Here is a 25,201-nt window from a genome sequence, read left to right as displayed (position 1 = left end):
AGGCGCCTGCCACAACGCCCTGCTATTTTTTGGTTGCAGCCGTCATTGTTGTTTGGCGGGCCTGGGCTGGATTCGAACCCGCCACCTTAGATGTATGTGGCTGGCGCCTTATCCGCTTGAGCCACAGGTGCCGAGCCAGTTACCTTGCTCTTATCCCTACTCCTCACACTCTTGGGAGGAAGGAGGAGGACACAGACCCTCTTTTTAAAGCATCTCTCAACAGGCCAAGGAAAAGGCCAGAGGTTGCATCCTCCCAGCCCTTGGATTTGTAAGTTATTTACCTTTCTCTCAAGGCTCCAGCACAATCTAGTAAGTGTACCCCACATATCATTTTGACTCCCCCAAAAGTTAACTGATAGCTTTTCATAACTTTTCCTATGGGTGTGAAGCTCCACCCATAACATAGTTAACACATAGCTTGTGTGTTGTATATATTTTATACTGTATTTTTGCAAATAAGCTAGAGAAAAGACAGTGTTATTTAGATCATAAGGAAGAGAAAATATTAAGAGGAAATGATAAAAGTCTTCATCCTTACTGTCTTCATGTTGAGTAGGCTGAGGAGGAGGAGGAAGAGGAGACATTGGTCTTGCTGTTTAGGGAATGGCAAAGGCAGGAGAGGTGGAGGAAGTGAGAAGGGAGACAGGAGAGTCAGGTATTTTTAATTTAACTTCATTGAAATACTTTGTAATTTCTGTGTGACTTTTTTTGTTTGTTTTGCCTTTTCATTTCTCCAAAAATATTTTTATATGATAACTATCTTTCTTCCACCATTTGCTTTCATTTCATTGGCCATATTTTACCATGTTATAAAAGAAGTCAAAACAGTCTTAAATGATCAGAACTCTCCTGCCTGATTGTGTAATGTCAAGTTGTTTTTTGGCACTGCATTTTCTGTCTTCTTCCTCATCATCTGTCACTATTTGGGGAGCACTCATCTCCATCAAGTTGTCTTCTTCTAATTCCTCTTCTGTGGTGTTTGTTAACTCTTGAGTTTCCCCAGGATCCATATCTTGAAACATTTCACTCCACCTTTTTTTGCCATAGCTATAATTTGTTTCATGATTTCCTTGATTGGCCATATTGTAAATCCTATGAAGTCATGCTTAACATCTGGGCACAGTTTACTCCAGTAGGAATTCATTGTTTTAGGCTTGATGGTTTTCATACTTTTTCTTTTGTTCTTTTGTTTTTCTTTTGAGACAGGTCTCATTCTGTTGCCTGGGCTAGAATGCAGTACCATCATCATAGCTCATCTCAAAACTCCTGGGCTCAAGGGATCCTCCCAACTCAGCTGCCCGAGTAGCTGGGACTGCAGGCACTTGCCACCATGCCTGGCTAATTTTTCTATTTTTTGTAGAGATGGGAGTCTTACTAAGTTGCCTAGGCAACTCAAACTCTTGGACTCAAGTGATCCTCTGGCTTCTGTGGTATCTTTTTTATATTGTTGGCAGCAAAGATGAGTGTTAAATTCATGTGGACATTAAAAAATGTATGTGTAGGCAACTTTCTTGAACGGTTTTATTTGTTTTTAGCCTAAGTTCTAACTGTTCAGATTTATAAGTTTATTTTTGAATCACATAAAATAAGCCAACAAGGTCCAATTTTATAAAACTATTGTTACTTGTCATGATATAGAAACCATAATTTTCTTTTTTTTTTTTTTTTTTTTTGAGACGGAGCCTCAAGCTATCCCCCTGGGTAGAGTGCCATGGCATCACACTCACAGCAACCTCCAACTCCTGGGCTCAAGCGAGTCTCCTGCCTCAGCCTCCCAAGTAGCTGGGACTACAGGCGCCCACTACAGGCGCCCGCCACAGCGCCCGGCCATTTTTTGGTTGCAGCCATCATTGTTGTTTGGCGGGCCCGGGCTGGGGATTCGAACCCGCCACCTTAGGTGTATGTGGCTGGCGCCTTAGCCGCTTGAGCCACAGGCGCCGAGCCAGAAACCATAATTTTCAAGATGAATCTTAGAGTAACCATTGGTTTTTTAAAAAAGGATTATATATAATTCTAATGAATCAATTATTCTTTAGTAAATGTTTATAGACTATTTTTTTGGTAGATTGTTTTTAAAAAATATTTTATCTTATTATTATAAAACTGTTTTACTTCATTATAGAATAACAACTTAAAAAGAGAACTAACATTTATTATGCACCTGCTCAATGCCTTTATAGTATTTCATCATCACAATAGGTCTGTGACTAACCTATACATGAGAAAAATTAAGGCTCAAGGTGGTTAACAAATCTGAATAAACATTTCACAAAAGAGAATATAATATTAATAAACAAAAATAAAAATTGGTAACTAAATATAAAAATAGTTTAGTAAACCAGAAAACTATAAATTAAACTATAAACTATAAACTGAAATAATAGGGATATATACTTTTTTATCTCTTAAATAAAACATATTATTCAATGTTACTATGGTTAAATTGTGAACCAGTCACCCTTACACATTGCTAATAGGAGTATAATTGGCCCAATTGCTCTGGAAAAGCAATTTGCTTATACTATGTAATGTATTCACAAATAAAATGATTATCATATAGTAAAACATATGCTGCCATCAAAATGGTGTTTTCAAAGGTGATTTTACTTATGTATTATGTTAAGTAGGAAAGCATTCTGTAGAGGACTCCAAGAGCTGGATGACCTCTGAGTTAGATGATTTGCAGCTTGGGGGCAGACCTTTGTACAACTCATCCACAGGTGTTAAAGCTTAATCATCCTCTGGAGTCAGGGAGAGAGAGCCCCAGCCTGTGTCAGTCCGTAAGCACACAGTCGTTGTCTAATACTCCCCTTACCTGTCATTTACCATCTCAATAAATAGCTACTGCAGAGGTTGCTCAAGGCTACCCTGCACTTGAGGTTAGCCTGCCTCTTGCAAGCTTGTACTTTAATCCATGTTATGCCTGTTTCCTTTGAGTGGCAACCACGACCAAGGCCATAGGGTCATGACCGCATTCATTGTTATACACGTTGAAATTATAATATGATTCTAAATTTATTTTAAATATTAGATGGAAATATATATGTACAAAGAGTATTAATGGCATTATGGAGAGCTTACAGATTATTTTGATTATATATTTCTGTTTTCTAAATTTTTTAAATGGTCATATAATGTTTTTATATTCATAGAAACAATGACCATTTTTAGTGCTGGAAAATCATTTATAGTTATTAAGATTACTTTCTACAGTCTCTGATACCGTACAGTGTTTCATGTATGCTACTATCTGCCCCATCTGTCTTTTTCTTCTTTTTCTATAGAACAGCTTTCCCTGGAGGCCTCAGCTTCAGCTTTATACTGCCTTCTAGTACAAGTATCCAAAAGAGTGTTGTTTTGTTTGACTCCTAATTCTAACTTTTCAAACAAAGAATCTGTGATTAGTATCAGATTAATATGAGGAAATATGGAAGAGCTTATAATTTACTGCCTACCCCAGTTGGAGATAAGGAGCAAACTCTTTAAAAGAAGTTGGACAATTTCTCTAAGAGGAGATCTACTCCTAGAAATTCATCTTATGAACTTAATAAAATATATGAACAAAGAATTATGTTCAAGGATATTCTAGTGGTTGAATAGTGTCTCTCCAAAGTTCATGTTCACCTGAAATCTCAGAATGTGACTTTTTAACTAAAGCTATTTGCAAATATGATCAAAGATCTTTAGATTAAATCACACTGAAATTACAGCAGTCTCTACATACAATGACTGAGATCCTTATAAGAAGAAAACAGTGATATATAGAGAAGAAGGCAATGTGAAGATGGAGGCAGAGATTAAAATAATGTATTTATTACTTTATTATTGAAGTATTTAATAGATAATGTGTTTATTTATTTATTTATTTTTGAGACAGAGTCTTACTCTGTCACCCTGGATAGAGTACCATGGCATCTTAGCTCACAGCAATCTCAAACCCTTGGGCTTGAACAAGAGTAGCCTCAGCCTTCCAAGTAGCTGGGACTTCAGGTGCCTAACACCTGGCTAGTTTTTCTACTGATTAATTAATTTATTTATTGGAGCAATCTCACTCTGTCACCCTGGGTAGAGTGCCCAGTGTCATAGCTCACAGCCCCCTCAAACTCCTGGACTCCAGTGATCCTCCTGCCTCAGCATCCCAAGTAGCTGGGACTGCAGGCGCCTGCCATGACTCCTGGCTCATTTTTTTTATTTTTGGTAGAGATAGGGTCTCACTCGTGCTCAGTCTGGTCTCAAACTCCTGAGCTCAAGCAATCCACCTGCCTTGGCCTCCCAGTGTGCTAGGATTACAGGTGTGAGCCACATGCCCAGCCTAGAGTAATGTATTTAGAAACCAAGGAATGCCAAGGATTGCTGAAAACCACTTGAAACTAAGAGGGGAATTCTGGGAAGTTGGTTGACTTGTAGCAACCCAGAGGCTCCTGACGAGGGAGAAAAACTGGACAGAATCAGACTCTATGAAGCCAAAGTTGGGGCGCTGAGCCAAGAAAAAAGTCCAGCAAGCTGTGACTCCAAGGAAGGGCATTCAAGAAAACAAATTACAGGTACAAAACCTATCAACTAGAGGATGGGAGACCCCTCCCCCAAGCGGGAGGCCTGCTGTGGGCTCTCTGTCAGTGAACAGGGAACAAAAGACCTCTCATTTTACCTCACTGGAGAGAGCCACTAAACACTGGGTCTCTTTCTCCAGGGAGGTCCCACTTATGAACTAGGACACCACCCCACCAGGCATAAAATTGAACAAATATTTTCCCCACAATTCCAAACTCCCAGCCTACCCTTCCCCTCTTGCCATGGCAAGAAGTTCTGTCCCCTGTAGAGCACAGAGTGTTTGGTCTTTTTCTGAAAGATCTGGGCATAGTGTGGACTGCTGAACATCAGGATGGAATCTGTGACTAGTGGGGAAGAAAGAGGGTGTGGGAAGAAAGGAATACTCAGGAAGGAGGACCAGTCCCCTGGTTATGACTTTGCCTGGCCAGTGGTGGTGTTGACCCTCAGTTTGGGCAGTATCAGGTGGGAGGGGGTGCAGAACCCCTGGCTCTGACGGTGCCTGTAAGTGGGAGAATAGTTGCCCAGTGTGGACTGAGTTTGGTGGGGGCAGGGGGTAGCTGGTCCCTTGCTTCAACTGGGCCGGCAAGCAGAGGCTTCTGGGTGTGGACCAAGACCTGAGGGCAAGGATGTGGTCCCCTGAGTCCAGCTGAGCTGGCAAGCCTCCCTGTGTGGACTGAGACCTGTGGGTGGGGCATGGTCCTCTGATTCTAACAGAACTGCGAGTAGAGGCTTGCCAGCTGTAGACGGAAACCTGCAGGCAGGGGCATAGTTCCCTAACACCAACTGGGCTGGTGAGTAGAGAAGCAGACACCACTGTGGACTGAGTCTGGCGGTCAGGGACATGGACCTCTGGCTCCATTTGTGCTGAGAGAAACGCTTGGATCCCTCTCTGTTAAGCAGAGTTTGTACTGCCCGAAAACTTATGTCTATGGCTGTCAATCCTGGGAGACTCTTAAGGTTGACCTTTGAAGTTCTGTAGCACAAAAGAACTGAAGGGTGAGGTGGGGCACTGCAGCTGTCTGTATCTCACCACAGCCAAGATTTAAACCTAATACTGTGGCTTCTTAGGATAGGATAAAGTTTGGCTGATTTCAAAACAGAGCCAGCTTGTGCTGTCTCACCAAGTAGGTCCTCAGAGTCTCCGGCCAAAACTCTGAAAGAGGCCTGTGTAAGATTGTAGAGGATAAGCCACAATTACAATGCCTAGCTCTTTGGTAAGGGGCTGATTATCTCTACTACCTGGGAACCCCAATTCAATTTCACCCTACCGGTTCCAATAACCAAACGGTGGAAAAGATACATGGTGTGGAACCAGTGGAACAACTCTGGCAATGAATAACCAGAGTAGATTAACCCCTTCAAGGAATGACAAAGGTGATACAACTGAAGATGACATACATAGACAAATGCCTGAAATCAGAAATAGAATTCAGAATATAGATGGCAAATAAGATGAATAGAATGGAAGAAAAGATAGAAATAGAAATCCAAAGCATAGTTTTAAAGTTATCTCAAGAAATTAATGAATTCAAAACCCAAGTTACAAAAGATATGGACATAATGAGGAAAGAGATGGCAGAGCTCAAGGAAATGAAAAAGTTATTCAAGGGGATCTGAAATACAGTAGAATCCCTCAGTAATAGAGTTGACCAGGCAGAAGAAAGGATCTCTGAAATTAAAGACAAAGCTTCACTTTCACACTCAAAGAGGCAGACAAATGGAGAGCAAAAACTGATCATTCCCTGAGAGAGTTATGGGATCACTCCAAAAAATCAAACATTTGTCTTATAGGAATTCCTGAAGGAAAAGAGGATGGTCCCAAAGGTAGAGATGCTCTACTCTAAGAGATTATGGAGGAGAATTTTCCAAGCATTGCAAGAAATACAGAAATTCAGATAATAGTTTCAGAGCCCCAGTGAGACTCAATCCAAAGAAAGCATCTCCTAGACACATTGCGATTAACTTTGCCAAAGTTAAGATGAAGGACAAAATTCTACAAGAAGCCAGACGTAAGAAAAACATTACTTAGAAAGGGAGAAATATCAGAATGACTGCAGATCTCTCAGCCAAAACATTTCAAGCCAGAAGAGGTTGGTCATTAACCTTCAATCTCCTAAAACAAAACAACTTTCTGCGCAGGATCCTGTATCAAACTAAACTGAGTTTCATTTGTGATGGAGAAATCAAATACTTTAATGATACACACATGTCGAAGAAATTTGCCAAAACTAAACTATCTCTCCAGGAAATTCTCAGATCCATTCTCCATAATGACCAGCACAATGCTTGACCACCAAAGTAAGCTCACTCAGAAATTTTTGAACACAACCCATCTTCCACAGTGGTGAAAGGATTAAAAATGTCCACTGGACATTTGAAAAACCTGACACCCAAAACACTACCAGGCTTATCAGTTCTCTCAATTAATGTGAATGGTTTAAATTGTCCTCTAAAGAGGCACAGGTTGGCTGATTGGATACGTAAACTCAGACCATATATCTGCTGTATACAAAAATCTCATCTTACCTTAAAGGATAAAAATAGACTTAGGATGAAGGGATGGACATCTATAATACAGGCAAATGAACATCAGAAAAAAGCACGGGTTGCAATTTTATTTGCAGATACAATTGGCTTTAAACCAACAAAGATAAAGAAAAATAAGGAAGGTGACTACATATTTGTCAAGGGAAATACCCAACGTAAGAGATTTTGATAATTAATATTTCGATAATTAATACCCTACCAGAATGCTCTTCAGTTTATAAAGCAAACTAATGGATGTGAACAGCTTGATATCTTCTTGCACTATAATAGTTGGAGATTTTAACATCCCTTTAACAGTCTTGGATAGATCCTGCAAGAAGAAACTAAAGAAAGAAATATTAGACTTAAACCTCATCCTAGAACAAATGGACTTAACAGTCATCTACAGAACATTTCATCCTAATAAAACTGAATATACATACTTCTCATCAGCCCACAGATCATCATCTAAAATTGATCATATCTTAGGACACAAGTCTAACCTCAGCAAATTTAAAACAATATAAATTACTCCTTGTATCTTCTTGGACCACTATGGAATAAAAGTTGAACTAAACAGCAACAAGAATCTTCATACTCGGCTCGGCACCTATAGCTCAACCGGCTAAGATGCCAGCCACATACACCTAAGGTGGCGGGTTTGAATCCCCAGCCCGGACCTGCCAAAACAACAATGATGGCTGCAACCAAAAAATAGCCGGGCATTGTGGCGGGCGCCTGTGGTCCCAGCTACTTGGGAGGCGGAGGCAGGAGACTCGCTTGAGCCCAGGAGTTGGAGGTTGCTGTGAGCTGTAATGCCATGGCGCTCTACCCAGGGGGACAGCTTGAGGCTCTGTCTCAAAAAAAAAAGAATCTTCATACTCAAAGTCATGGAAATTAAATAATCTTAGGCTGAATGATAGCTGGGTCAAAGACAAGATTAAGAAGGCTATCAATGGGTGGGGTCACCTCTATGGTTTATCTTACAAGGGTACAAGTGAATCTTTCTAAAAGCAGAGTATGAATGTCTTAACCCAATAACTAAGAAAATGACATGACAGTTATGTTAACCAGTTTGCTGAGAGGATTTCAAAATATATATGAAAATAGCACACTGAACCCCATGATTGCATTAATGTACACAGTTATGCTGTAAGAAATAATAAAGGAAATTTGAATGGGAAAAAAAGGAAATCACCAAATTTTTGGAATAAAATGATAATGAAGACACAAATTATCAAAACCTGTGGGATACTGCAAAGGCAGTCCTAAGAGGGAAATTAGCATTGGAAGCCTTCATCAAGAAAACAGAAAGAGAAGAAGCCAACAACTTAATGGATCATCTTAAGCAACTGGAAAAGGAATAACATTCCAACCCCAAGCCCAGCTTTCTTCCCAAACCTAAAGTGTATTTTGTCTTGTATTTAGTATGAACATTTTCATCTTTACAATATGTGGTTTAAAAATATTTTAGTAATAACTTACATGCAATAAAGTGAAAGTAATATATATTTTAAAAAACAATGTGGAAAACTAATTTTCATAAATTAGGTACTTTTTGAAACCATTATATGTACCCTAAAAAAAAGTCATGCTCACTTCAGTTAGCACATATACTAAAATTGGAGTGAAATTTGTGAATCCTTCTGTATTTTTAAATCATATGTAATGGATACAATGTATACTATTTGGGTGATGGTCACAATTATATATTTGACTCAAACAGTACAAAAGCAATCTGTTGTACAACCAAAACATTTAATCCCATAATATTCTGAAATAAAAAAAATGACTCCTCATGGCAAAGTAAGTTGTTACCTTCTTACTAAAGCCATCTTGGGTTCTCTCTTCCCTGTTGTTTTATGCGCATGTGTGTATATGTTTTCTTTGGTTCTTTCATCCTTCCTTGCTAGTCACTTGCCTGTCTATCTTTCCTACTAAACTGCATGTGTACTTTTTTAAACATAGAACCAAGGTTAGCTTTTCTTTCCAGCTCCCAACTCAGGGCCTTGCCCATAGAAAATACTTAATAAATGGTTGTCAAAATGAACTGAATTCATACTTATCACTTTTTAAAGTAAGAGACACTGTATTGGTTTGCTGTTTTTATTCTGATATCTGCCTTAATTTAAAGCTACCATAAAGGAACTTAATATTCTAATATGCACTTCTATGGTGATTGAGTTTTTTTGAACTTGGGGTGAACCAGAGTAACTTTCTTTCCTGTAACTTTCTTTGTTACTGGTCTAGATTGGAGGGCAAACTTTCTCCCTTGTAATGATTATTCTTGAGCTAATTCAAATACCAAGACAATTCCCAGGTGGCACTGATTCTTAACATGTCAAGATTGTAGAAGTTCCTGTGGATCTTTTTTCATGTCAGAAATAATCTTTATATGTATTATTGGGTTTTGCTTATTATTTTATCATATTTAATTCTTTAAATTATTTAAATATTGCTGTTTTTTTCTATTTTACTGATCAGGAAACTAATGCTTAAACATAAATAAATTGCCTGAGTTTACACAGCTAGAAGGTGGTAGAAGATGTGAACAAAATGTTGCCTGCCATACACTGGCAGTATAGATGATCTGTCTATTTTCTTTCAGCTCTGAAGTCTCTGAAGTTCTGGAATGTTTAACATATTTGACCATTTAGCTTATTTTAACATAATAAAATATTTGGCAAAATGAACTTGCTTTGGGAAAAGTGCTAGGTTGGTTTCATGCTCAAACCAGTTTCAGCTTTCTTCTAGGTCATTTGTTGACTGTGCAGTAGGGCTCTTCACGGTGGCAATGAAGCCGTATCACATTTTCAGTTTCACTAGATTTCAGTGCTTCTTTTTTTTTTTATCCTTGGCTCTGAGTGATAGATATACAATTACAATGAGCTCTAAATTTTTTATCTAATCTCCTTAAGGCTCTATGTATTTCGCCACTTGTCCCAGAACTGTTGAACACACTGGCTCCATCTACTGTTACAATGAGACAGTCATCTTCCTACTGTATCTTCATTTAAAGTTCTCTTTTAAATTTTAAAAGAGAGTTCTCTTTTAAATCTTCGCAGGTTCCCCCTTTTCCCCTATCCCCAGGTATTTGGTTTTGCCTTTTCCCTGAATAGAAGGGGTAACTTTTACCTATTAAGAAATTTTGAAATTATTACAATATTGTCAATTTTGCCTGCAATTTGTATTATATAAAGAGACTTGGGAGCATAAAAATACTACATATTGGGCAGTGCCTGTAGCTCAGTGGGTAGGGTGCCAGCCACATACACTGAGGCTGTCAGTTTCAAACCCAGCCTGGGCCAGCTAAACAACAATGACAACTGCAGCAACAAAAAAAATAGCCAGGCATTGTGACAGACACCTGTAATCCCGCTTCTTAGGAGGCCGAGGTAAGAGAATCACTTAAGCCCAAGAGTTTAAGGTTGCTGTGAACTATGATGCCATGGCACTCTAGCCAGGGTGACAGCTTGAGACTTTGTCTCAAAAAAAAAACAAAACTACATATCATAGTTTTCAGATTTTTAATCCCTTCAGTTATATTCAAATAGGACTTCTTTCTAGGAAACAAAAATGTCTTGAATATTTTAGCACATGTATGGATTATGAATGAACTCTTGAGTTTTCATTTCTGGAAAGAAAATGATTTTAATTGAATTTTCTGGGAAGAGTTAACCTTAAACCCAATGAAACTCTTAATAGAAGCAATTTAGCCTTTCTTTTCTGTTAAAACAGGCTCAATTTATTTATTTTTCTTATATAAAAACTCTATGTTGTAGCCACAGCTAGAGCTAGGTCTTGGGCATGGAGAAATTCCTGGTAGGAGACTTGGTGAATATGGATTCTTTCTAGAGGTCAGGGGTCAGATAGCTGTAGGTCTTGAAGATGGCATGAAAGGTGGCCTTGGCAACATTGCCAAGGTGGCAGTGCACTCCCTGACTGAGGTATGTAGCAATCATCAGTGCTAGCCAGCAGCAGCTTCTTGGGCACCAGGGCCAATATATTACCAGTGCCTGTGAGGCCAGGGATAAGCTGCATCAGCACAGAACCACAGCATCCTGTCACCTTGCAAGGGATACTAGGGGGCTTGCAAGTCTTATTCTCCTAGTAACCTTTCCACATAGAGACAGTGGAGAGCTTGACCAGGATGATGTCCCTTTGGATGGCATTAGCTACCTCTGTGGGTCACCTAACAGCTAGACTGACCATTAGTGGCCATTATTGTCTCTAATGGCAACAACTGTCTTAAACCTGGTCTGCTGGCCATTGTGGGTCTGCTTTTTCACTAGAATATTCTTTAAAACCTCAGCCTTAAGAGAAGCCCCCAAGAAAAGCCAATATCTCAGACTCCTTGATGGTCAGGGAAAAGAGATAGATTTCCTACAGGGTTGTAAGCTTCATGTCCTTGACCAAGTTTTCTGGTTTAGTAACCAACATTCATCCACTCCTTGTCCTCAGCCTTGCCTCTATAAGCTCCAAGGCTTCAGGTGGTGCCTTTAGGCCTGCTGGTATACTGCCCATCATCTGCCATTCAGTGTTTTTTCAGAGAAGGAGAATAGCCTTTATTTTCTATTGTTTATCTTTTTAATACTTTAATTTTAAATTAAACCCAATATAACCACATTGTAGAAAGAAAAAAAATCCCTTATTTAGTGATTATAAACACCCATTCTTTCTTTTATGGTTAGAGAATCCTCACCAACCATAGTTTTGCTCAGCCATGATTGATGAAAACATAGTCTTATCGATAGGTATCAATTTTTTTTTTTTTTTGGAGACAGAGCCTCAAGCTCTGGATAGAGTGCTATGGCTTCACTGCTCACAGCAACCTCCAACTCCTGAGCTCAAGCGAGCCTCCTGCCTCGGCCTCCCAAGTAGCTGGGACCACAGGCGCCCGTCACAACGCCCGGCTATTTTTTGGTTGCAGCCATTGTTGTTTGGTGGGTCCGGGTTGGATTCGAACCCGCCACCTTAGATGTATGTGGCTGGCGCCTTAGCCGCTTGAGCCACAGGCGCCGAGCTGATAGGTATCAATTTGTTACCTCTCAGTTCCGAATTCACCATTCAACATCCTGCAGGATGTTAAACTTTGTCAGTAGAGGGCACTAGAGAAACATTGCAAGAGGAAGATATTTTCCTTCCTGGTTCTGATGTGTTGGCTTGGTGGTGTCTCTGGTGCCAACTTTTGTAGGCCAAGTGGCTTAAACAGCCTCCAGTTCTTATCGTGAATGAGCCTTTCTCAGTGCCCCACTCCTGAAATTTGGTCAACTTCTTCAGTGCCAGGTCTTCATGCGACTGTAGAGCATGGCCATCAGGAGCACCTAGTGGTTAGCAGCTTCCTCTGCACATCTCCTCTCCCCATTACCCATCACTGCTATGTGATCAGCTTTTGCTGTGGTACCCAAGAGGTCAGATTTCTAAGTTTTGAAGGATAGATTTGCAGCAAGCTCCAGGTGTGGCACCAGAGCAACTTCTCTGCTGTTCAGTGAACCATGTTCTTCAATAAGGTCTGGATCTCAGACCCTTGGGAAGCCTTTTTAGTGATTTATCTCATCCTTAGGGGTAGTAGCTGCTTCTTACATCTGCTGATCCTTTATTCTGCAGAGTTTTGAGACCTTAGTTAAGCTACTTGGAAATACAGTACACAACTTCCATAGTTGACCACCTCTTTAAGTTGACCTAATTTTCATATACCAGACATGCACCACACATATGTATCAGTACAGTAGGCCTGGTTCCTTATGTTGACCAGTTTGTTACCATCCCTTCGGTGGTCAACTTATAGGGGTTCTCCTGTGGTTTGATCCTTTTTGCTTTTATGATTTTACAGGTACATCTGGAAGAGGGCTTAGTCTCATTAATAGTTATTTCCTCAATAACAGTTATTCCCTATTACTAAGGCAAGGTCTTCTTTTTTTTTTTTTTTTTTTTTTTTGAGTCAGAGCCTCAAGCTGTCCCCCTGGGTAGAGTGCCGTGGCATTACAGCTCACAGCAACCTCCAACTCCTGGGCTCAAGCGAGTCTCTTGCCTCCGCCTCCCAAATAGCTGGGACCACAGGCGCCCGCCACAACGCCCAGCTATTTTTTGGTTGCAGCCATCATTGTTGTTTTGGCAGGTCCGGGCTGGGGATTCAAACCCACCACCTTAGGTGTACGTGGCTGGCGCCTTAGCCGGTTGAGCTATAGGCACCGAGCCGGGCAAGGTCTTCTTGATTACTTTATCGAATGCCCAGTGAGGTATGAATTTTATTATTCTGGCTATGGGAATAGGTGCTGTTTCTGGTCATGTGAGAGCACCAGGTAGTATTCCCTCTAATCTTTTCACATGGTTCTTTCCTGGCTTTGAGTATTTCCCTCATATGCAGATGCTGATGAGTCTTCTGCTGAATAGTTAAAAGGGGCACTTTATATATTTTTAGGGTTTTTTTTTCCCCTCTGTAAAGCTCTCTATAGTCACCTTGGTCTTCTTGAACTCTTCAGCTCTGCTTTCTCAACTAAGAGAATCTGTCAGGGTCCCCCTCCTAGTGCTGTTGCCTAAGATTTTCCTGACTACCCCAGGCAGTAAGCTGGGGCAATCATAAGGGTCACCATGTGTTTTTTGCTGTCTCAGGGTATCACTGCCTTCATTACTTGTCTATTGTCTTAAAAACCATTGTTTCATATACAGAAGAACCTCCATAGTTGACCGTCACCCTACATTGACCACCTTACCACTTTTGTAAGTTGTGTCTTGACCCCTTGGACTGTGACACACAATATTAATTTACACTCTATGACTTGACCAGTTGAGTCCACTCTACACCAAAGGGTAGAAGGTGTAGGCTCTGCTCCTTAGTTGTATTATTTTTTCTTCAGTATAAGTTGTTTTTTCATGTTTTATTATTACCATATGTTGGATTAGGCCTAAGGTCCTATTGTTTATCATGTGTTGCGGAAATTTTTTTAAATGTGAAGGACAGGTCTGAATTATAGGTAACATCCTACAATTATTGAAGAATTTTATAGTTAAACAAGATATGATGGCCCCAAAGGAAGAACTCAAAGAGCTGACATTGAAGGAAAAGGTTGATCTTTGACATTTTCTGGAAAGCAGTGGCCAAAGGAAGATAGCAAGCATTTTGGTGTGGGCAAGAACACAGTTAGCAACATCCAAAAATGTAAATATGAGAAATGTTTATAAATGTACTTAGAGAGATATGATAAGAAAGTTAGAGACCTACAGCAGAAAAGCAGGAAAACTTCCTTCCATTAAGTCAATGAAGCCATATTAAGCTGGTTCAAACAAATGAGGGCAGTTAATGCCTAAATCTCTGGGCTCGTGATTTAAGAAGTTACTAAAAAATTCACACAGGAATTTAAGGTGGTAGATTTCCAAGCATCAAGTGGTTGGCTCAAGAAATTTAAACAAAGATATTTGCACCAGAATGTTTATTGCAGCCCAATTCATAATTGCTAAGTCATGGAACAGAAGCCCAAGTGCCCATTGACCCATGAATGGATTAATAAATTGTGGTATATGTACACCATAGAATATTATGCAGCCATAAAAAGATGGAGACTTTACCTCTTTCATGTTTACATGGATGGAGCTAAAACATATTCTTCTTAGCAAAGTATCTCAAGAATGGAAGAAAAAATATCCAATGTACTCAGCCCTACTATGAAACCAATTTATAAGCACCCACACTCCCATATGAAAGCTGTAACACAACTATAGTCCAAGATGAAGAGGAAAGAGGAGGGGAGGGGAGTGGGGAGGATGAGTGGAAGGAGAATAGTTGGTGGGACTACAGCTATGGTGCATTTTAAAAGGGTATATGTTAAATCTGCTAAGTGTAGAATATAAATGTCTAACACAATAACTAAGAAAATGTGGTGAAAGCTATGTTAACCAGTTTGATGAAAGTATTTCAAATTGTACGTAAAACCAGCACATTGTACCCCATAATTGCATTAATGTACACAGCTATGATTTAATAAACATAAATTAATTAATTTAAAAAAAGAAATTTAAACTGTAACAGGAGATCTCCCAGAAGGTTCTATGTGGTGAATCCAATGAAGTTCCAGTAGAAGTTATGGAAGAGTTTATCAGAAAGTTATGAGAAGGCTGGGCACAGTGGCTCATGCCTGTAATCCCAGTACCCTGGGAGGCCAAGGTAGGTGGATTCCTTGAGCTCAGGATTTGGAGACCAGCCTTACCAAGAGTGAGGCCCCATCTCTACTAAAAACAGAAAAACTAGCCAGGCATTATGGCAAGCACCTGTAGTCCCAGCTACTTGGGGGGCTGAGGCAAGAGAATCACTTGAGCCCAAGAGACTAAGGTTGAGGTGATCTATGATGATGCGATGGCACTCTACCCAGGGAAACAGAATGAGACTTTGTCTCAAAAAAAAAAAAAAAAAGTTCCCAGACTTCACCAGAAGCTTAAAAGATGACAACATCTTTAACACTGGTGAATGTGTATTCTTTTTCAAATCAATGCCTAACAGGAGCCTTGTTATGAATAGTGACAAACGTTAAAAGTAGAAAACTTCCCAAAGAACTTTCACAGTTCTGTTTTGCGCTAACCCTGCTGGAGAGAAACTAAAACCCTTTAGGTAAAGTCACACACATTCAAGAGCCTCAAGCCTGAAGACCACCCTGTCATTCAGAGATCAAACAAATGCACATGGATGACTGGTGCCCTTTTCAAGGAGTGGGTAAAGGATATTGACTGAGAAGTGAAGAAGAAAACGGTACCAACAGTAGAAAACTATCCTGGCCACTCACAAGTGAATCATGTTACGTTTATGACACTGAAATTTCTGCTTCCAAACACAACTTCAGAAATCCAACCTCTTGTACAACACATCACCAAAACATTTAAAATGTATAAGGTCAGCCCCTGTAGGGGATCATTACTAAAACACAAACCTGTGGTCTGCTTATGGAAGCAACTTCATCTGCTGCATCAATTAATGCTCAGGATGCTGTCCTCTGGATCAGTTCTGCTCAGAATAAAGTTCAGCCAGAAATGACACAGGAGCATTTCAAGAAAGTTGTCACAGCTCAAGAGTATGATGTTTTGGTCCCATCAGACAGTCCATCTCCCATGCCAGAATTCGAAGGAGTAGATTTTGAAGGTTTTGTTACAATGGACGATGAGGTGGCAACCTGTAATGAACCTGACCTAGAAGTAGTTTTCCTATTGATTGACCAGTGTAAAAGTACATGAAGTTGCTGATGAAATGGAAGTGAGGATGACACAGAAATTGTAGAAACGCCAAAGAAAGAGAATGGCAGGCACCTGATAATGCAGTTAAAAGTCATTTGCTGGGGAGGGGAAATGCCCAGGTATGCTGAGTGGTATAGCCAGCATTAAGGTGTTTTCTTCTCTTAACATTTGTAATAAGAATAAGAAACAAACCAAGTTTGACTCTTTTTTCAGAAAGAATGATTAAATCATGAGAAAAAACACATGACTTCATTTCTCAGTCACTATCCTTTACCTACTCCTTGATTTCGTATAATACTATATGGATGATTTTACTATTTTGATCATGTATGATTTTGTATGATATTCTCTAATAAAAGCTATACAAGAAAGTAAAGTATATATATACATCAATACAGCAGGCCTAGTTCCTTATGTTGACCACCTCAGTATGTTGACCAGTTTGTTACAGTCCCTTGGGTGGTCAACTTTCAGAGGTTCTTCTGTATTTTGTCTTCCTTTCTCTCTTCTCTTTCTTATCTGAGCTGGGAGGGTAAATCTGGTGCCTGTTTCTTCATCTTGTGTGGAAGCAGAAGTCCAGCAATAAGTTTTTACCACTTAGCTATTGTTTTCTAGAATTTGGCTCCAGTTTTCTAAATAACTTGCTTATAGTGCTGTTTCTGGATCTGTAAATTGAAGATATTATCTGTTTTCCAGTTACAGTGGTTGGGGATTTGCTTTCTTAGACCATTCCCTCTTTTTGCTACATTTTCTCAAATACAGAGCATATTTTTAATAAGTAATTAGGATTAACATTAATAATATCAATATGACTAATGGCCTGCTAGGCCATCTTTGGTAACATTTCTTTTTATGTACACTTTTTTGTTATTACTTGTGCATTGTTTGGTTTTTTTTGTTGTTGTTGTGGGTTTTTTGTTTGTTTTTTTTTGAGACAGATCCTCAAGCTGTCGCCCTGGGTAGAGTTCTCTGGCATCACAGCTCACAGCAACCTCCAACTCCTGGGCTCAAGCGAGTCTTCTGCCTATGCCTCCCAAGTAGCTGGGACCACAGGCACCTGCCACAACACCCAGCTACTTTTTGGTTGCAGCCATCATTGTTGTTTGGCGGGCCCGGGCTGGATTCAAACCTGCCAGCTCAGGTATATGTGGCTGGCACCTTAGCCACCTGAGCCACAGGCTCCAAGCCAATAATTGCATTGTATTAGCACAACTGGGCAGCCATTAGAAATAAAGTTGAAGAGATATTTATACTACAGACCAGGAAAATCTCAAGTGAAATTAAAATTTAGTTTTTTTCAAACGAGAAGCCAGGGTTGGACATGGTGACTCATGCCTGTAATCTTAGCACTTTAGGAGGCTGAGGCAGGGAGATCACGTAAGCCCAGGAGTTCAAGACCAGCCTGGGCAACGCAGCAAGACTGCCTCTCTGAGAAAAGAAAAATACATTAACCAGTTGTGGCATGTGTCTGTATTCCCAGCTACTCAGGAAGCTGAGGCAAGAGGATTGCTTGAGCTCAGGTGTTTAAAATTACATCAAGCTATGATTATGCCATGGTGCTCCAGCCTGGGTGACAGAGCAAGATACTGCTTCAAAAAAAAGTGAAACATAAAAGCACTAGAAGAAAATCTTGTATAACCTCAGAGTGGGGAAGGCCTTTCTAAAACCTTCACTCAAAGATTGCTAAATTCAGCTACATAAAAAGCACCAAAAATTTATCTATACCAAGTGTCCTCAAACTATGGCCTGCGGGCCACATGCAGCCCACCTAGGACATTTATCTGGCCCACCAGGTGTTTTTGCTGCTGCTGCCTGTCCTGCTTAGCAGCCGACTCGTCCCAGGGTCCATAGTTCAGCCCTCCAATGGTCTCAGGGACAGTGAACTGGCCCCCTGTTTAAAATGTTTGAGGACCCTTGGACCAAAATATATCATAAGCAAAGTCAAAAGAGTTTACATCTCATATCATAGGGCTAATATCCTTTTACAAGAAGGGCTCCTTTTTTATAGAAGGAAAAGATAAATAGAAGAAGTGGCGAAGGACATAGATATGCATTTCCTAGGAAAAGATACACAAATGGTCCTTAAGCATGTAAAATGAAGCCCATCCTCACTCATTGTAAGAGAAAGGACAATGCATCCTTGTTATCTTTTAATACTTTGCGGGTCAATAAATGTATTTATTCTTTGATCTCACTTTTGAGAATCTATTTTACAGTTATATTCTGCTCGTTTATGTATATAGCTGTTGACTGCAGTATTGCATGTAATAGTAAGAATTGGAAATCATCTAAATAATCTAAATTAACCAGTTAATAGAGGACTGGTTGGATTAAACTATAGCAGTTTTCCCAGTACTTCTGTTAAATACCTACTAACACTTTTTCCCATTTATTTAATTTCTCAAATGGGAAAATAAAAAGGAAGGAAAATTGGCCCTTCCTTTCTTATTTTTCTTAGAAATTTTTTCCTGAAGTGCTTTGTTCTCCTGTGTTGATGTGGTCTGGGTAATCTCTGGTCCTTTTATGCACTGTAGTCTTGGGACTACTTCTCTCTTGTGCTGCAGCCCTGTTTCTTAGATCCCATGTCATCTTTTCTCATGGTTGACTTCTTTGTTTTGACTCATTACCTTTTCTATTTGATTCTAGAGAAAGGATACGTTGTACATACTTTTTTTGAATCCTTGACTATTTGAAAAGGTTTTGTTCTACCCTCAGTTCATTGATAATTTGTCTTAATATTCACACAACAAATATTTTCAATGTTTGTTGAAAATTATTCATTTGGAATGTGGAAAATACCATGCCACTTTATCCTGTCCAGAATCAAATTTATAAAATACTGTTTGGCCATTTCCTCCCCCATTTTACCTAATTATTTCTGTTATTGGGATTTTACTTTTCCTTTGCTGTTCATGTTTGAGTTTTGTTTTTGTAAAGACATGAGCAAAAGTCAAGTAAAGATTCATTACTTTCATATTTTACTGGAAACAGAAACTAAAAACATAACCAGGAAAATGAAATTTTAAAGGGATATGCAAAATAGAAACACCAATTTTTTTGCTTTCTGATTTTATAGGCAAAATTAATCCAGTTCAGTTTTAATCTTGTCATTCTGTGCCCAAGGACTGTAATTTCAGCCGCATTTATACAGGCTCTCTTCTCTAATTCATTTCTTGCTATATCTCTGAAGTTCTTTCTGAGATCCCTTTCCTGCTTGCCCTTAGAATTTAGGATTTCCTATAATGGGTGTACTGGTGGAAGATTTTTAGTTTCATTTGTCTGAAAATATCTTTATTTTACTTAGATTTTTGTAAGAGATTTTTGGCGATTACAGAATTATTTTTCTTCAGTGCCTTGAAAATACCTTTCCACCATCTTTAAGAGAAGTCACCTATTAATTGTTGTTAAGGACCAAAGGAATGTATTTTTATTTAAAGTAGTATTATTAATTAACTTAAATATCTTCTTATATTTTTATCTTACAGGGAATACAGTGAGTAACCTGATTATGATCATACCTCCAATTTTTGGTGCAATTCAAAGTATTAGAGATGGTCTGGAGAAACGGTACATTGCTTCTTATTTAGCACTCACAGGTATGTATAACAACGCATTTGAAAAATACTTTCAGATAGGCTGTTTTTCTTATGCATTTTGAAAAGCAGTTCTCAATTTTGTGTTTATTACACAACTTGAACATATTATGAAACTTCTTAATTAAAACTCCACAGACTGGCCAGGCACTGTGGTTCACACCTAATCCCAGAACTTTAGTAGGTGGAGGTGGGAAGATTGCTTGAGGCCAGAAGTTTGAGCCTGGACTGGGCAACAATAGGTCCTGTTTCTACAAAAAATGTTAAAAGTTAGCTTTGTGTGCTAATACATGTGTGTAGTCTTAGCTACTTAGGAGGCTAAGGCAGGAAGATCACTTGAGTTTGGGAGTTGGCAGGCATGGTTAGCTATGATGATGCCACTGCACTCCTCTCTGTTGCCTGGGCAACAGAACTAGACCCTGTCTAACAAAACAAAACAACAAAACAAAAACAAATAAACCACCAACCAAAAAAGAAAAAAAAAAACCTCCATAAGCCTTGCCAGTAAATTGAACTGCATTTTGAATGAAAAATTTTTAGAAAGTATAAAATATTTCAAACATACAGAAAAGAGCAGAGATAATACAACAAATATGTCCACATATCTTACCACCTAAGTTTGTCAGGCCTTAATAGTTTGTAATGTTTGTTTCAGATCTTTTTATTTTTTATGAGAATAAACTACTATAGATAAACTTGACTTTATCCACCTCAACCTCCAAGTATCTCCCTTAAACCAATTTCTATTCTGAATTTGATACATATCATTTTCTCACGTTTTTGTGCTTATGCTACATATATATGTGTCCTTAATGTATATTTAGTGTGCTTTTGAATGGTTTTAAATTTTTTAGAAACTATGCCATGTAACTTTTTGCAACTTATATTCTTACATAGAATATACAAGCTACTCACTATATTCTCTGTAAGAGAAAATATAAGAAGATATTTAGCTTTATCAATAATATTACTTTAAAAATACATTCATTTGGCCCTTAACAACAATTAATAGGTGACTTCTCAGAAAGATGGTGGAAAGGTATTTTCAAGGTACTGAAGAAAAATAATTCTGTAATCACCAACAATTTCTTATGAAAATCCAAGAAAGATAAAGATACTTTCAGACAAATTAAAACTTTTCCACTAGCACACCCTCTAAAGGAAATGCTAAGGGCAAGCAGGAAAAGGATCTCAAAAAGGACCTCAGAGACACAACAAAAAATAAATTAGAGAAGGCATCCTACAAAAATGCTACTGAAAGTGTGGTGTATGGGCATTGTATGATAAGATTAATATAGAACTCGGGTAATTTTGTCTGTAGAATCAGAAAGCAACCAATGAGTATTTGCATTTTACTTGTCTCTTAAGAGTTTTATTTTCATTGTACCATTTTTAGTTTCTAGTTTCTGTTTCTAGTAAAATTTGAAAGCAATGGATCTTAATTTGATTTTTCTTCCTGTTTATTTCTTATTTAAAAATAATTTGAGGTGGATATGATGGTTCTGCCTACAATCCAAGCATTTAGGGAGGCCCAGGCAGAAGGACCACTTAAGGCCAGGAGTTCAAGACCAACCTGGGAAACATATTGAGACGCCCTGTCTCTACTGAAAAATTTTTAAAAAATATTAGCCAGGTGTGATGAGTCCTAGCTACTTGAGAGGCTGAGGCAAGAGGATTGCCTGAGCCACAAGTTTGAGGCTGAAGTCAACTAATAGTATGATCATGCTCTCCACTCCAGTCTGAGTGAGAGAGCAAGACCTTGTCTGTTAAAAAAAACAAACAAACAAACTTAGTGAAACAAAAGAATTGCAAAACACATCAACCTCTCCTACCTTCATCCCCCATAAATATACACATACCCATATATACATATACTGTATGTATGTGTGTAACTGACAAAAGGGAACAGTCTTGAATCTAGGAATCTCTTTTTTTTCTTTACATTCATTTAAAAAAATTACCTTTTTCTTTATCTTAAAAGCAAGATAGTGATCAGACTAATTTTTCTTTTTTGTTTTAAGACACCGTCTTCCTTTGTCATCCACGCTAGAGTGCAGTGGCATCAGCTCATTGCAATCTCAAACTCTGAGGCTCAAGTGAGCTTTCTCAGCCTCCCGAGTAGTTGTGAATACAGGCATGCCACCATGCCTAGCTAATTTTCTGATTTTTTTTTTTTTTTTTGTAGAGACAGGGTCTTGCACTTATTCAGGTTGGTCTCAAACTCCTGGCCTCCAGTAGTCCTCCCACCTCAGCCCCCAGAATGCTAGGATTACAACTGGGTGCCACTGTGCCCAGGTAGAATAGTAAATTTGAGGGGACATAAGGGAGTCTTTATTTTGGTAGAAATCTATGACATGAAATTATTGAGAAAAAAATGCAAAGAAAAGCTATAGCTGAAAATATGACATAAAAGAACAAGATGATAGGACATGAGGTGCATCCCAAAGAACTATCCATCTGTGGTGTACAGAGTAGAACATTAACATCACAGTGAGCTCAGAGACTAGATTTGAAAACAGTTTCCAAATCAGAGCAGTTGCCAAAATGATTTTGGAATTTTAGGTCATAGTATTTTAGGTAAGTGAAAGCTATAATGCATTTCAGAAATGGTAGTAACAACCAAGCAAGGTGGCTCATGCCTGTAATCCTAGCACTCTGGGGAGGCCAAGGGAGGAGGATTATTTGAGATCAGACGTTCAAGACCAATCTGAGCAAGAGCAAGACCTCATCTCTAGTAAAAGGAGAAAACATCAGGCAGGTATGGAGGCAGACACCCATAGTCCCAACTACTCAAGAGGCTGAGACAGGAGGATCACTTGGGCCTGGAATTTGAAGTTATAGTGAGCAATGATGGCACCATTGCACTTGAGCCAGGGTAATAGAGTGAAACTGTCTCAAAAAATAAATTAGTGGGCTCGGCGCCTATAGCTCAACTGGCTAAGGCGCCAGCCACGTACACCTAAGGTGGAGGGTTCGAATCCCCAGCCCGGGCCGCCAAACAACAATGATGGCTGCAACCAAAAAATAGCCGGGCGTTGTGGCGGGCGCCTGTGGTCCCAGCTACTTGGGAGGCGGAGGCAGGAGACTCGCTTGAGCCCAGGAGTTGGAGGTTGCTGTGAGCTGTAATGCCACGGCACTCTGCCCAGGGGGACAGCTTGAGGCTCTGTCTCAAAAATAAATAAATAAATAAATAAATAAAATAAATTAGTTACAGTTAAATAAAATATGAAGGTCAGTTCCTCTTTCACACTACCTTTCAAGTGCTCAATAGCAACCCATTGCTTGTGGTTACTGTATTGGGCAGTGCAGATATAGAATATCTCCATCATGGCAAAAAGTTCCACTAGCCAGCCATACTAGAGGATGATGTTTATTCAATCAGTAGAAAGACTAGAAAAACTTTGACAAAATGTCTGATGGTGAACGTTTAATATATTTAACTATAGATCTAAGACTAAGTCAGACGTGCGAAGGGTTAAAGTATAGTGTATGTGGACATTACATATTCTGATAAAATACAGTCTTTTATTATTTTTTTTTATTTTTTTATTAAATCATAGCTAAAATACAGGGAGAAGGAGAGAAAGGGCAAAATAGAACTAGATCATTGTTATCTAGGTAGTAAGCTGGACATTAAAGAATATGACTTAAAAGTAGCAAATCAGAGGGAAAAATTTAAGTAAAGAAAAAAAAGGAGGGGGGCTTAAGAGTACTATAAAAGACATAAATACAAAAGAAACCATTAGAGCAACAAAACACTTTTTTCCTAAAAATTTTTTTTTCTTTTTTGAGACAGAGTATTAGTTTGTCCTGCTCTGTGAAGTGCAGTGGCATCATAGCTCACAGCAACCTCAAACTGTTGGACACAAGCAATCCTCTTGTCTCACCCTCCCAAGTAGCAGGGACTATAGGCACTGTCCATAACACCTAGCTACTAAATATCTTTTAAAAAGCAAAAAACCCACATTTCTTAGAGAAAGTAAGACAATAAATATAGAATAATATGTGTAATTATGGTAGTAAAACAGTGTGACAGTTAATACTAAACATATCAGTCATATCAACCAATATGAAATAGCTTAATTTAACTTTCAAAAAAAAAAAGTATTAAATTGACTCACAAAACAAGACCCAACTTTATGCAGTATACCGAAGATACACCTAAAACAAAGTTATCTAGAAAACGTAGAAGTAATGAAAAGATAACACTTATGAATATCTGCAGCAACTAATACAATATGTAACACTTAGGAATATCTCTGCCAACACCTTTTTATGTGGTAGAAACTATAAGAGGTGCAAGGAGAAATAGAATCATATGAATAATAAAAGACTCTATGACATACTAAGTACGTGAGAGGTCAAGTGAACAAAATCCCACCAATATCTAGAAGACCTAAACAACATAATCAACAAGGTAAATCTTATAGATTTATGCTGAAATGTACACCCTGATAATAGAGAATACAGGGTGCCCATAAAGTTTGTGTGCAATTTACTATGTTAAACTTAAATTGCACAAGAACTTTATGTCTACCCTATATATCCTATTCTTAAGTGCACATAGAACATTCATAAAAACTAAACATATGGATATGCTAGTTTCCCTGATCTGATGACTATACATCATATATATTGAAACATCACTATATACTCCGTGAATATGTATAATTATTTGTTAATTAAATAAAAATTAAAAAAAATAATAAAAACAAAACAGTAAAGTCTGTGAAGCAGAAACATTAGCATTCTCTAATCCCAGTGCATTAGAAATTAACAACAAAATCAAGCTATAAAAAGACTCTTCTATTTTGAAAAGTTTTAATTTTTCTATTAATTCTTGGTTAAAAGGGAAAATGCATACTAAATTATAGAATTTCTGAAATATATTTGCAGTGAAAACTCTGCATATTAGAATATGTGGGGATTATTTAAAGCAACCACCGGGTTAACTCATAGGCTCAAATATTTAATGAAAATAAAAGCAAAAAGGCTGGGTATGGTGGCTCACATCAGTAATCCTAGCACTCCAGGAAGCCAAGGCAGGTGAGTTGCCTGAACTCAGGAGTTCAAGATCAGTGTGAACAAAGGTAGACCCCATTTCTACTAAAAATAGAAAACTAGTAGGGTGTGGTAGTGGATTCCTGTAGCCTAGGCATTTGAGGCTGCTGTGAGTTATTACATCATGGTACTCTATGCAAGGGGAATGAGTGAAATTCTGTCTCCAAAAAAAATTTTTTTTAAATGTGAAAAATTTGGCTCAGTGCCTATAGCTCAAGCGGCTAAGGCACCAGCCACATACACCAGAGCTG

General features: G+C 38.7%; 1 protein-coding gene across 3 annotated transcripts in view; it reads left to right on the top strand.

Annotated features, from left to right (window-relative positions):
* Positions 1 to 25,201, top strand: part of ACER3 (alkaline ceramidase 3) — a 142,170-nt gene that overhangs the window by 38,685 nt on the left and 78,284 nt on the right. For all 3 annotated transcript variants that reach the window (XR_002772718.1, XM_023511968.1, XM_003780880.2), the window contains exon 2: positions 19,782 to 19,892. Coding sequence is in view for 2 of the 3 variants with exons in the window: in XM_023511968.1 (XP_023367736.1) it covers positions 19,782 to 19,892 (111 nt within the window). In the remaining variant the exon portion in view is untranslated. The remainder of the gene's footprint in view (positions 1 to 19,781; positions 19,893 to 25,201) is intronic.

The sequence above is a fragment of the Otolemur garnettii genome, unplaced genomic scaffold (genome assembly GCF_000181295.1).
Source record: "Otolemur garnettii isolate 467f Iridium unplaced genomic scaffold, OtoGar3 scaffold00001, whole genome shotgun sequence".
Classification (NCBI taxonomy): domain Eukaryota; kingdom Metazoa; phylum Chordata; class Mammalia; order Primates; family Galagidae; genus Otolemur; species Otolemur garnettii.
This window is presented reverse-complemented; position numbering and strand designations above follow the sequence as displayed.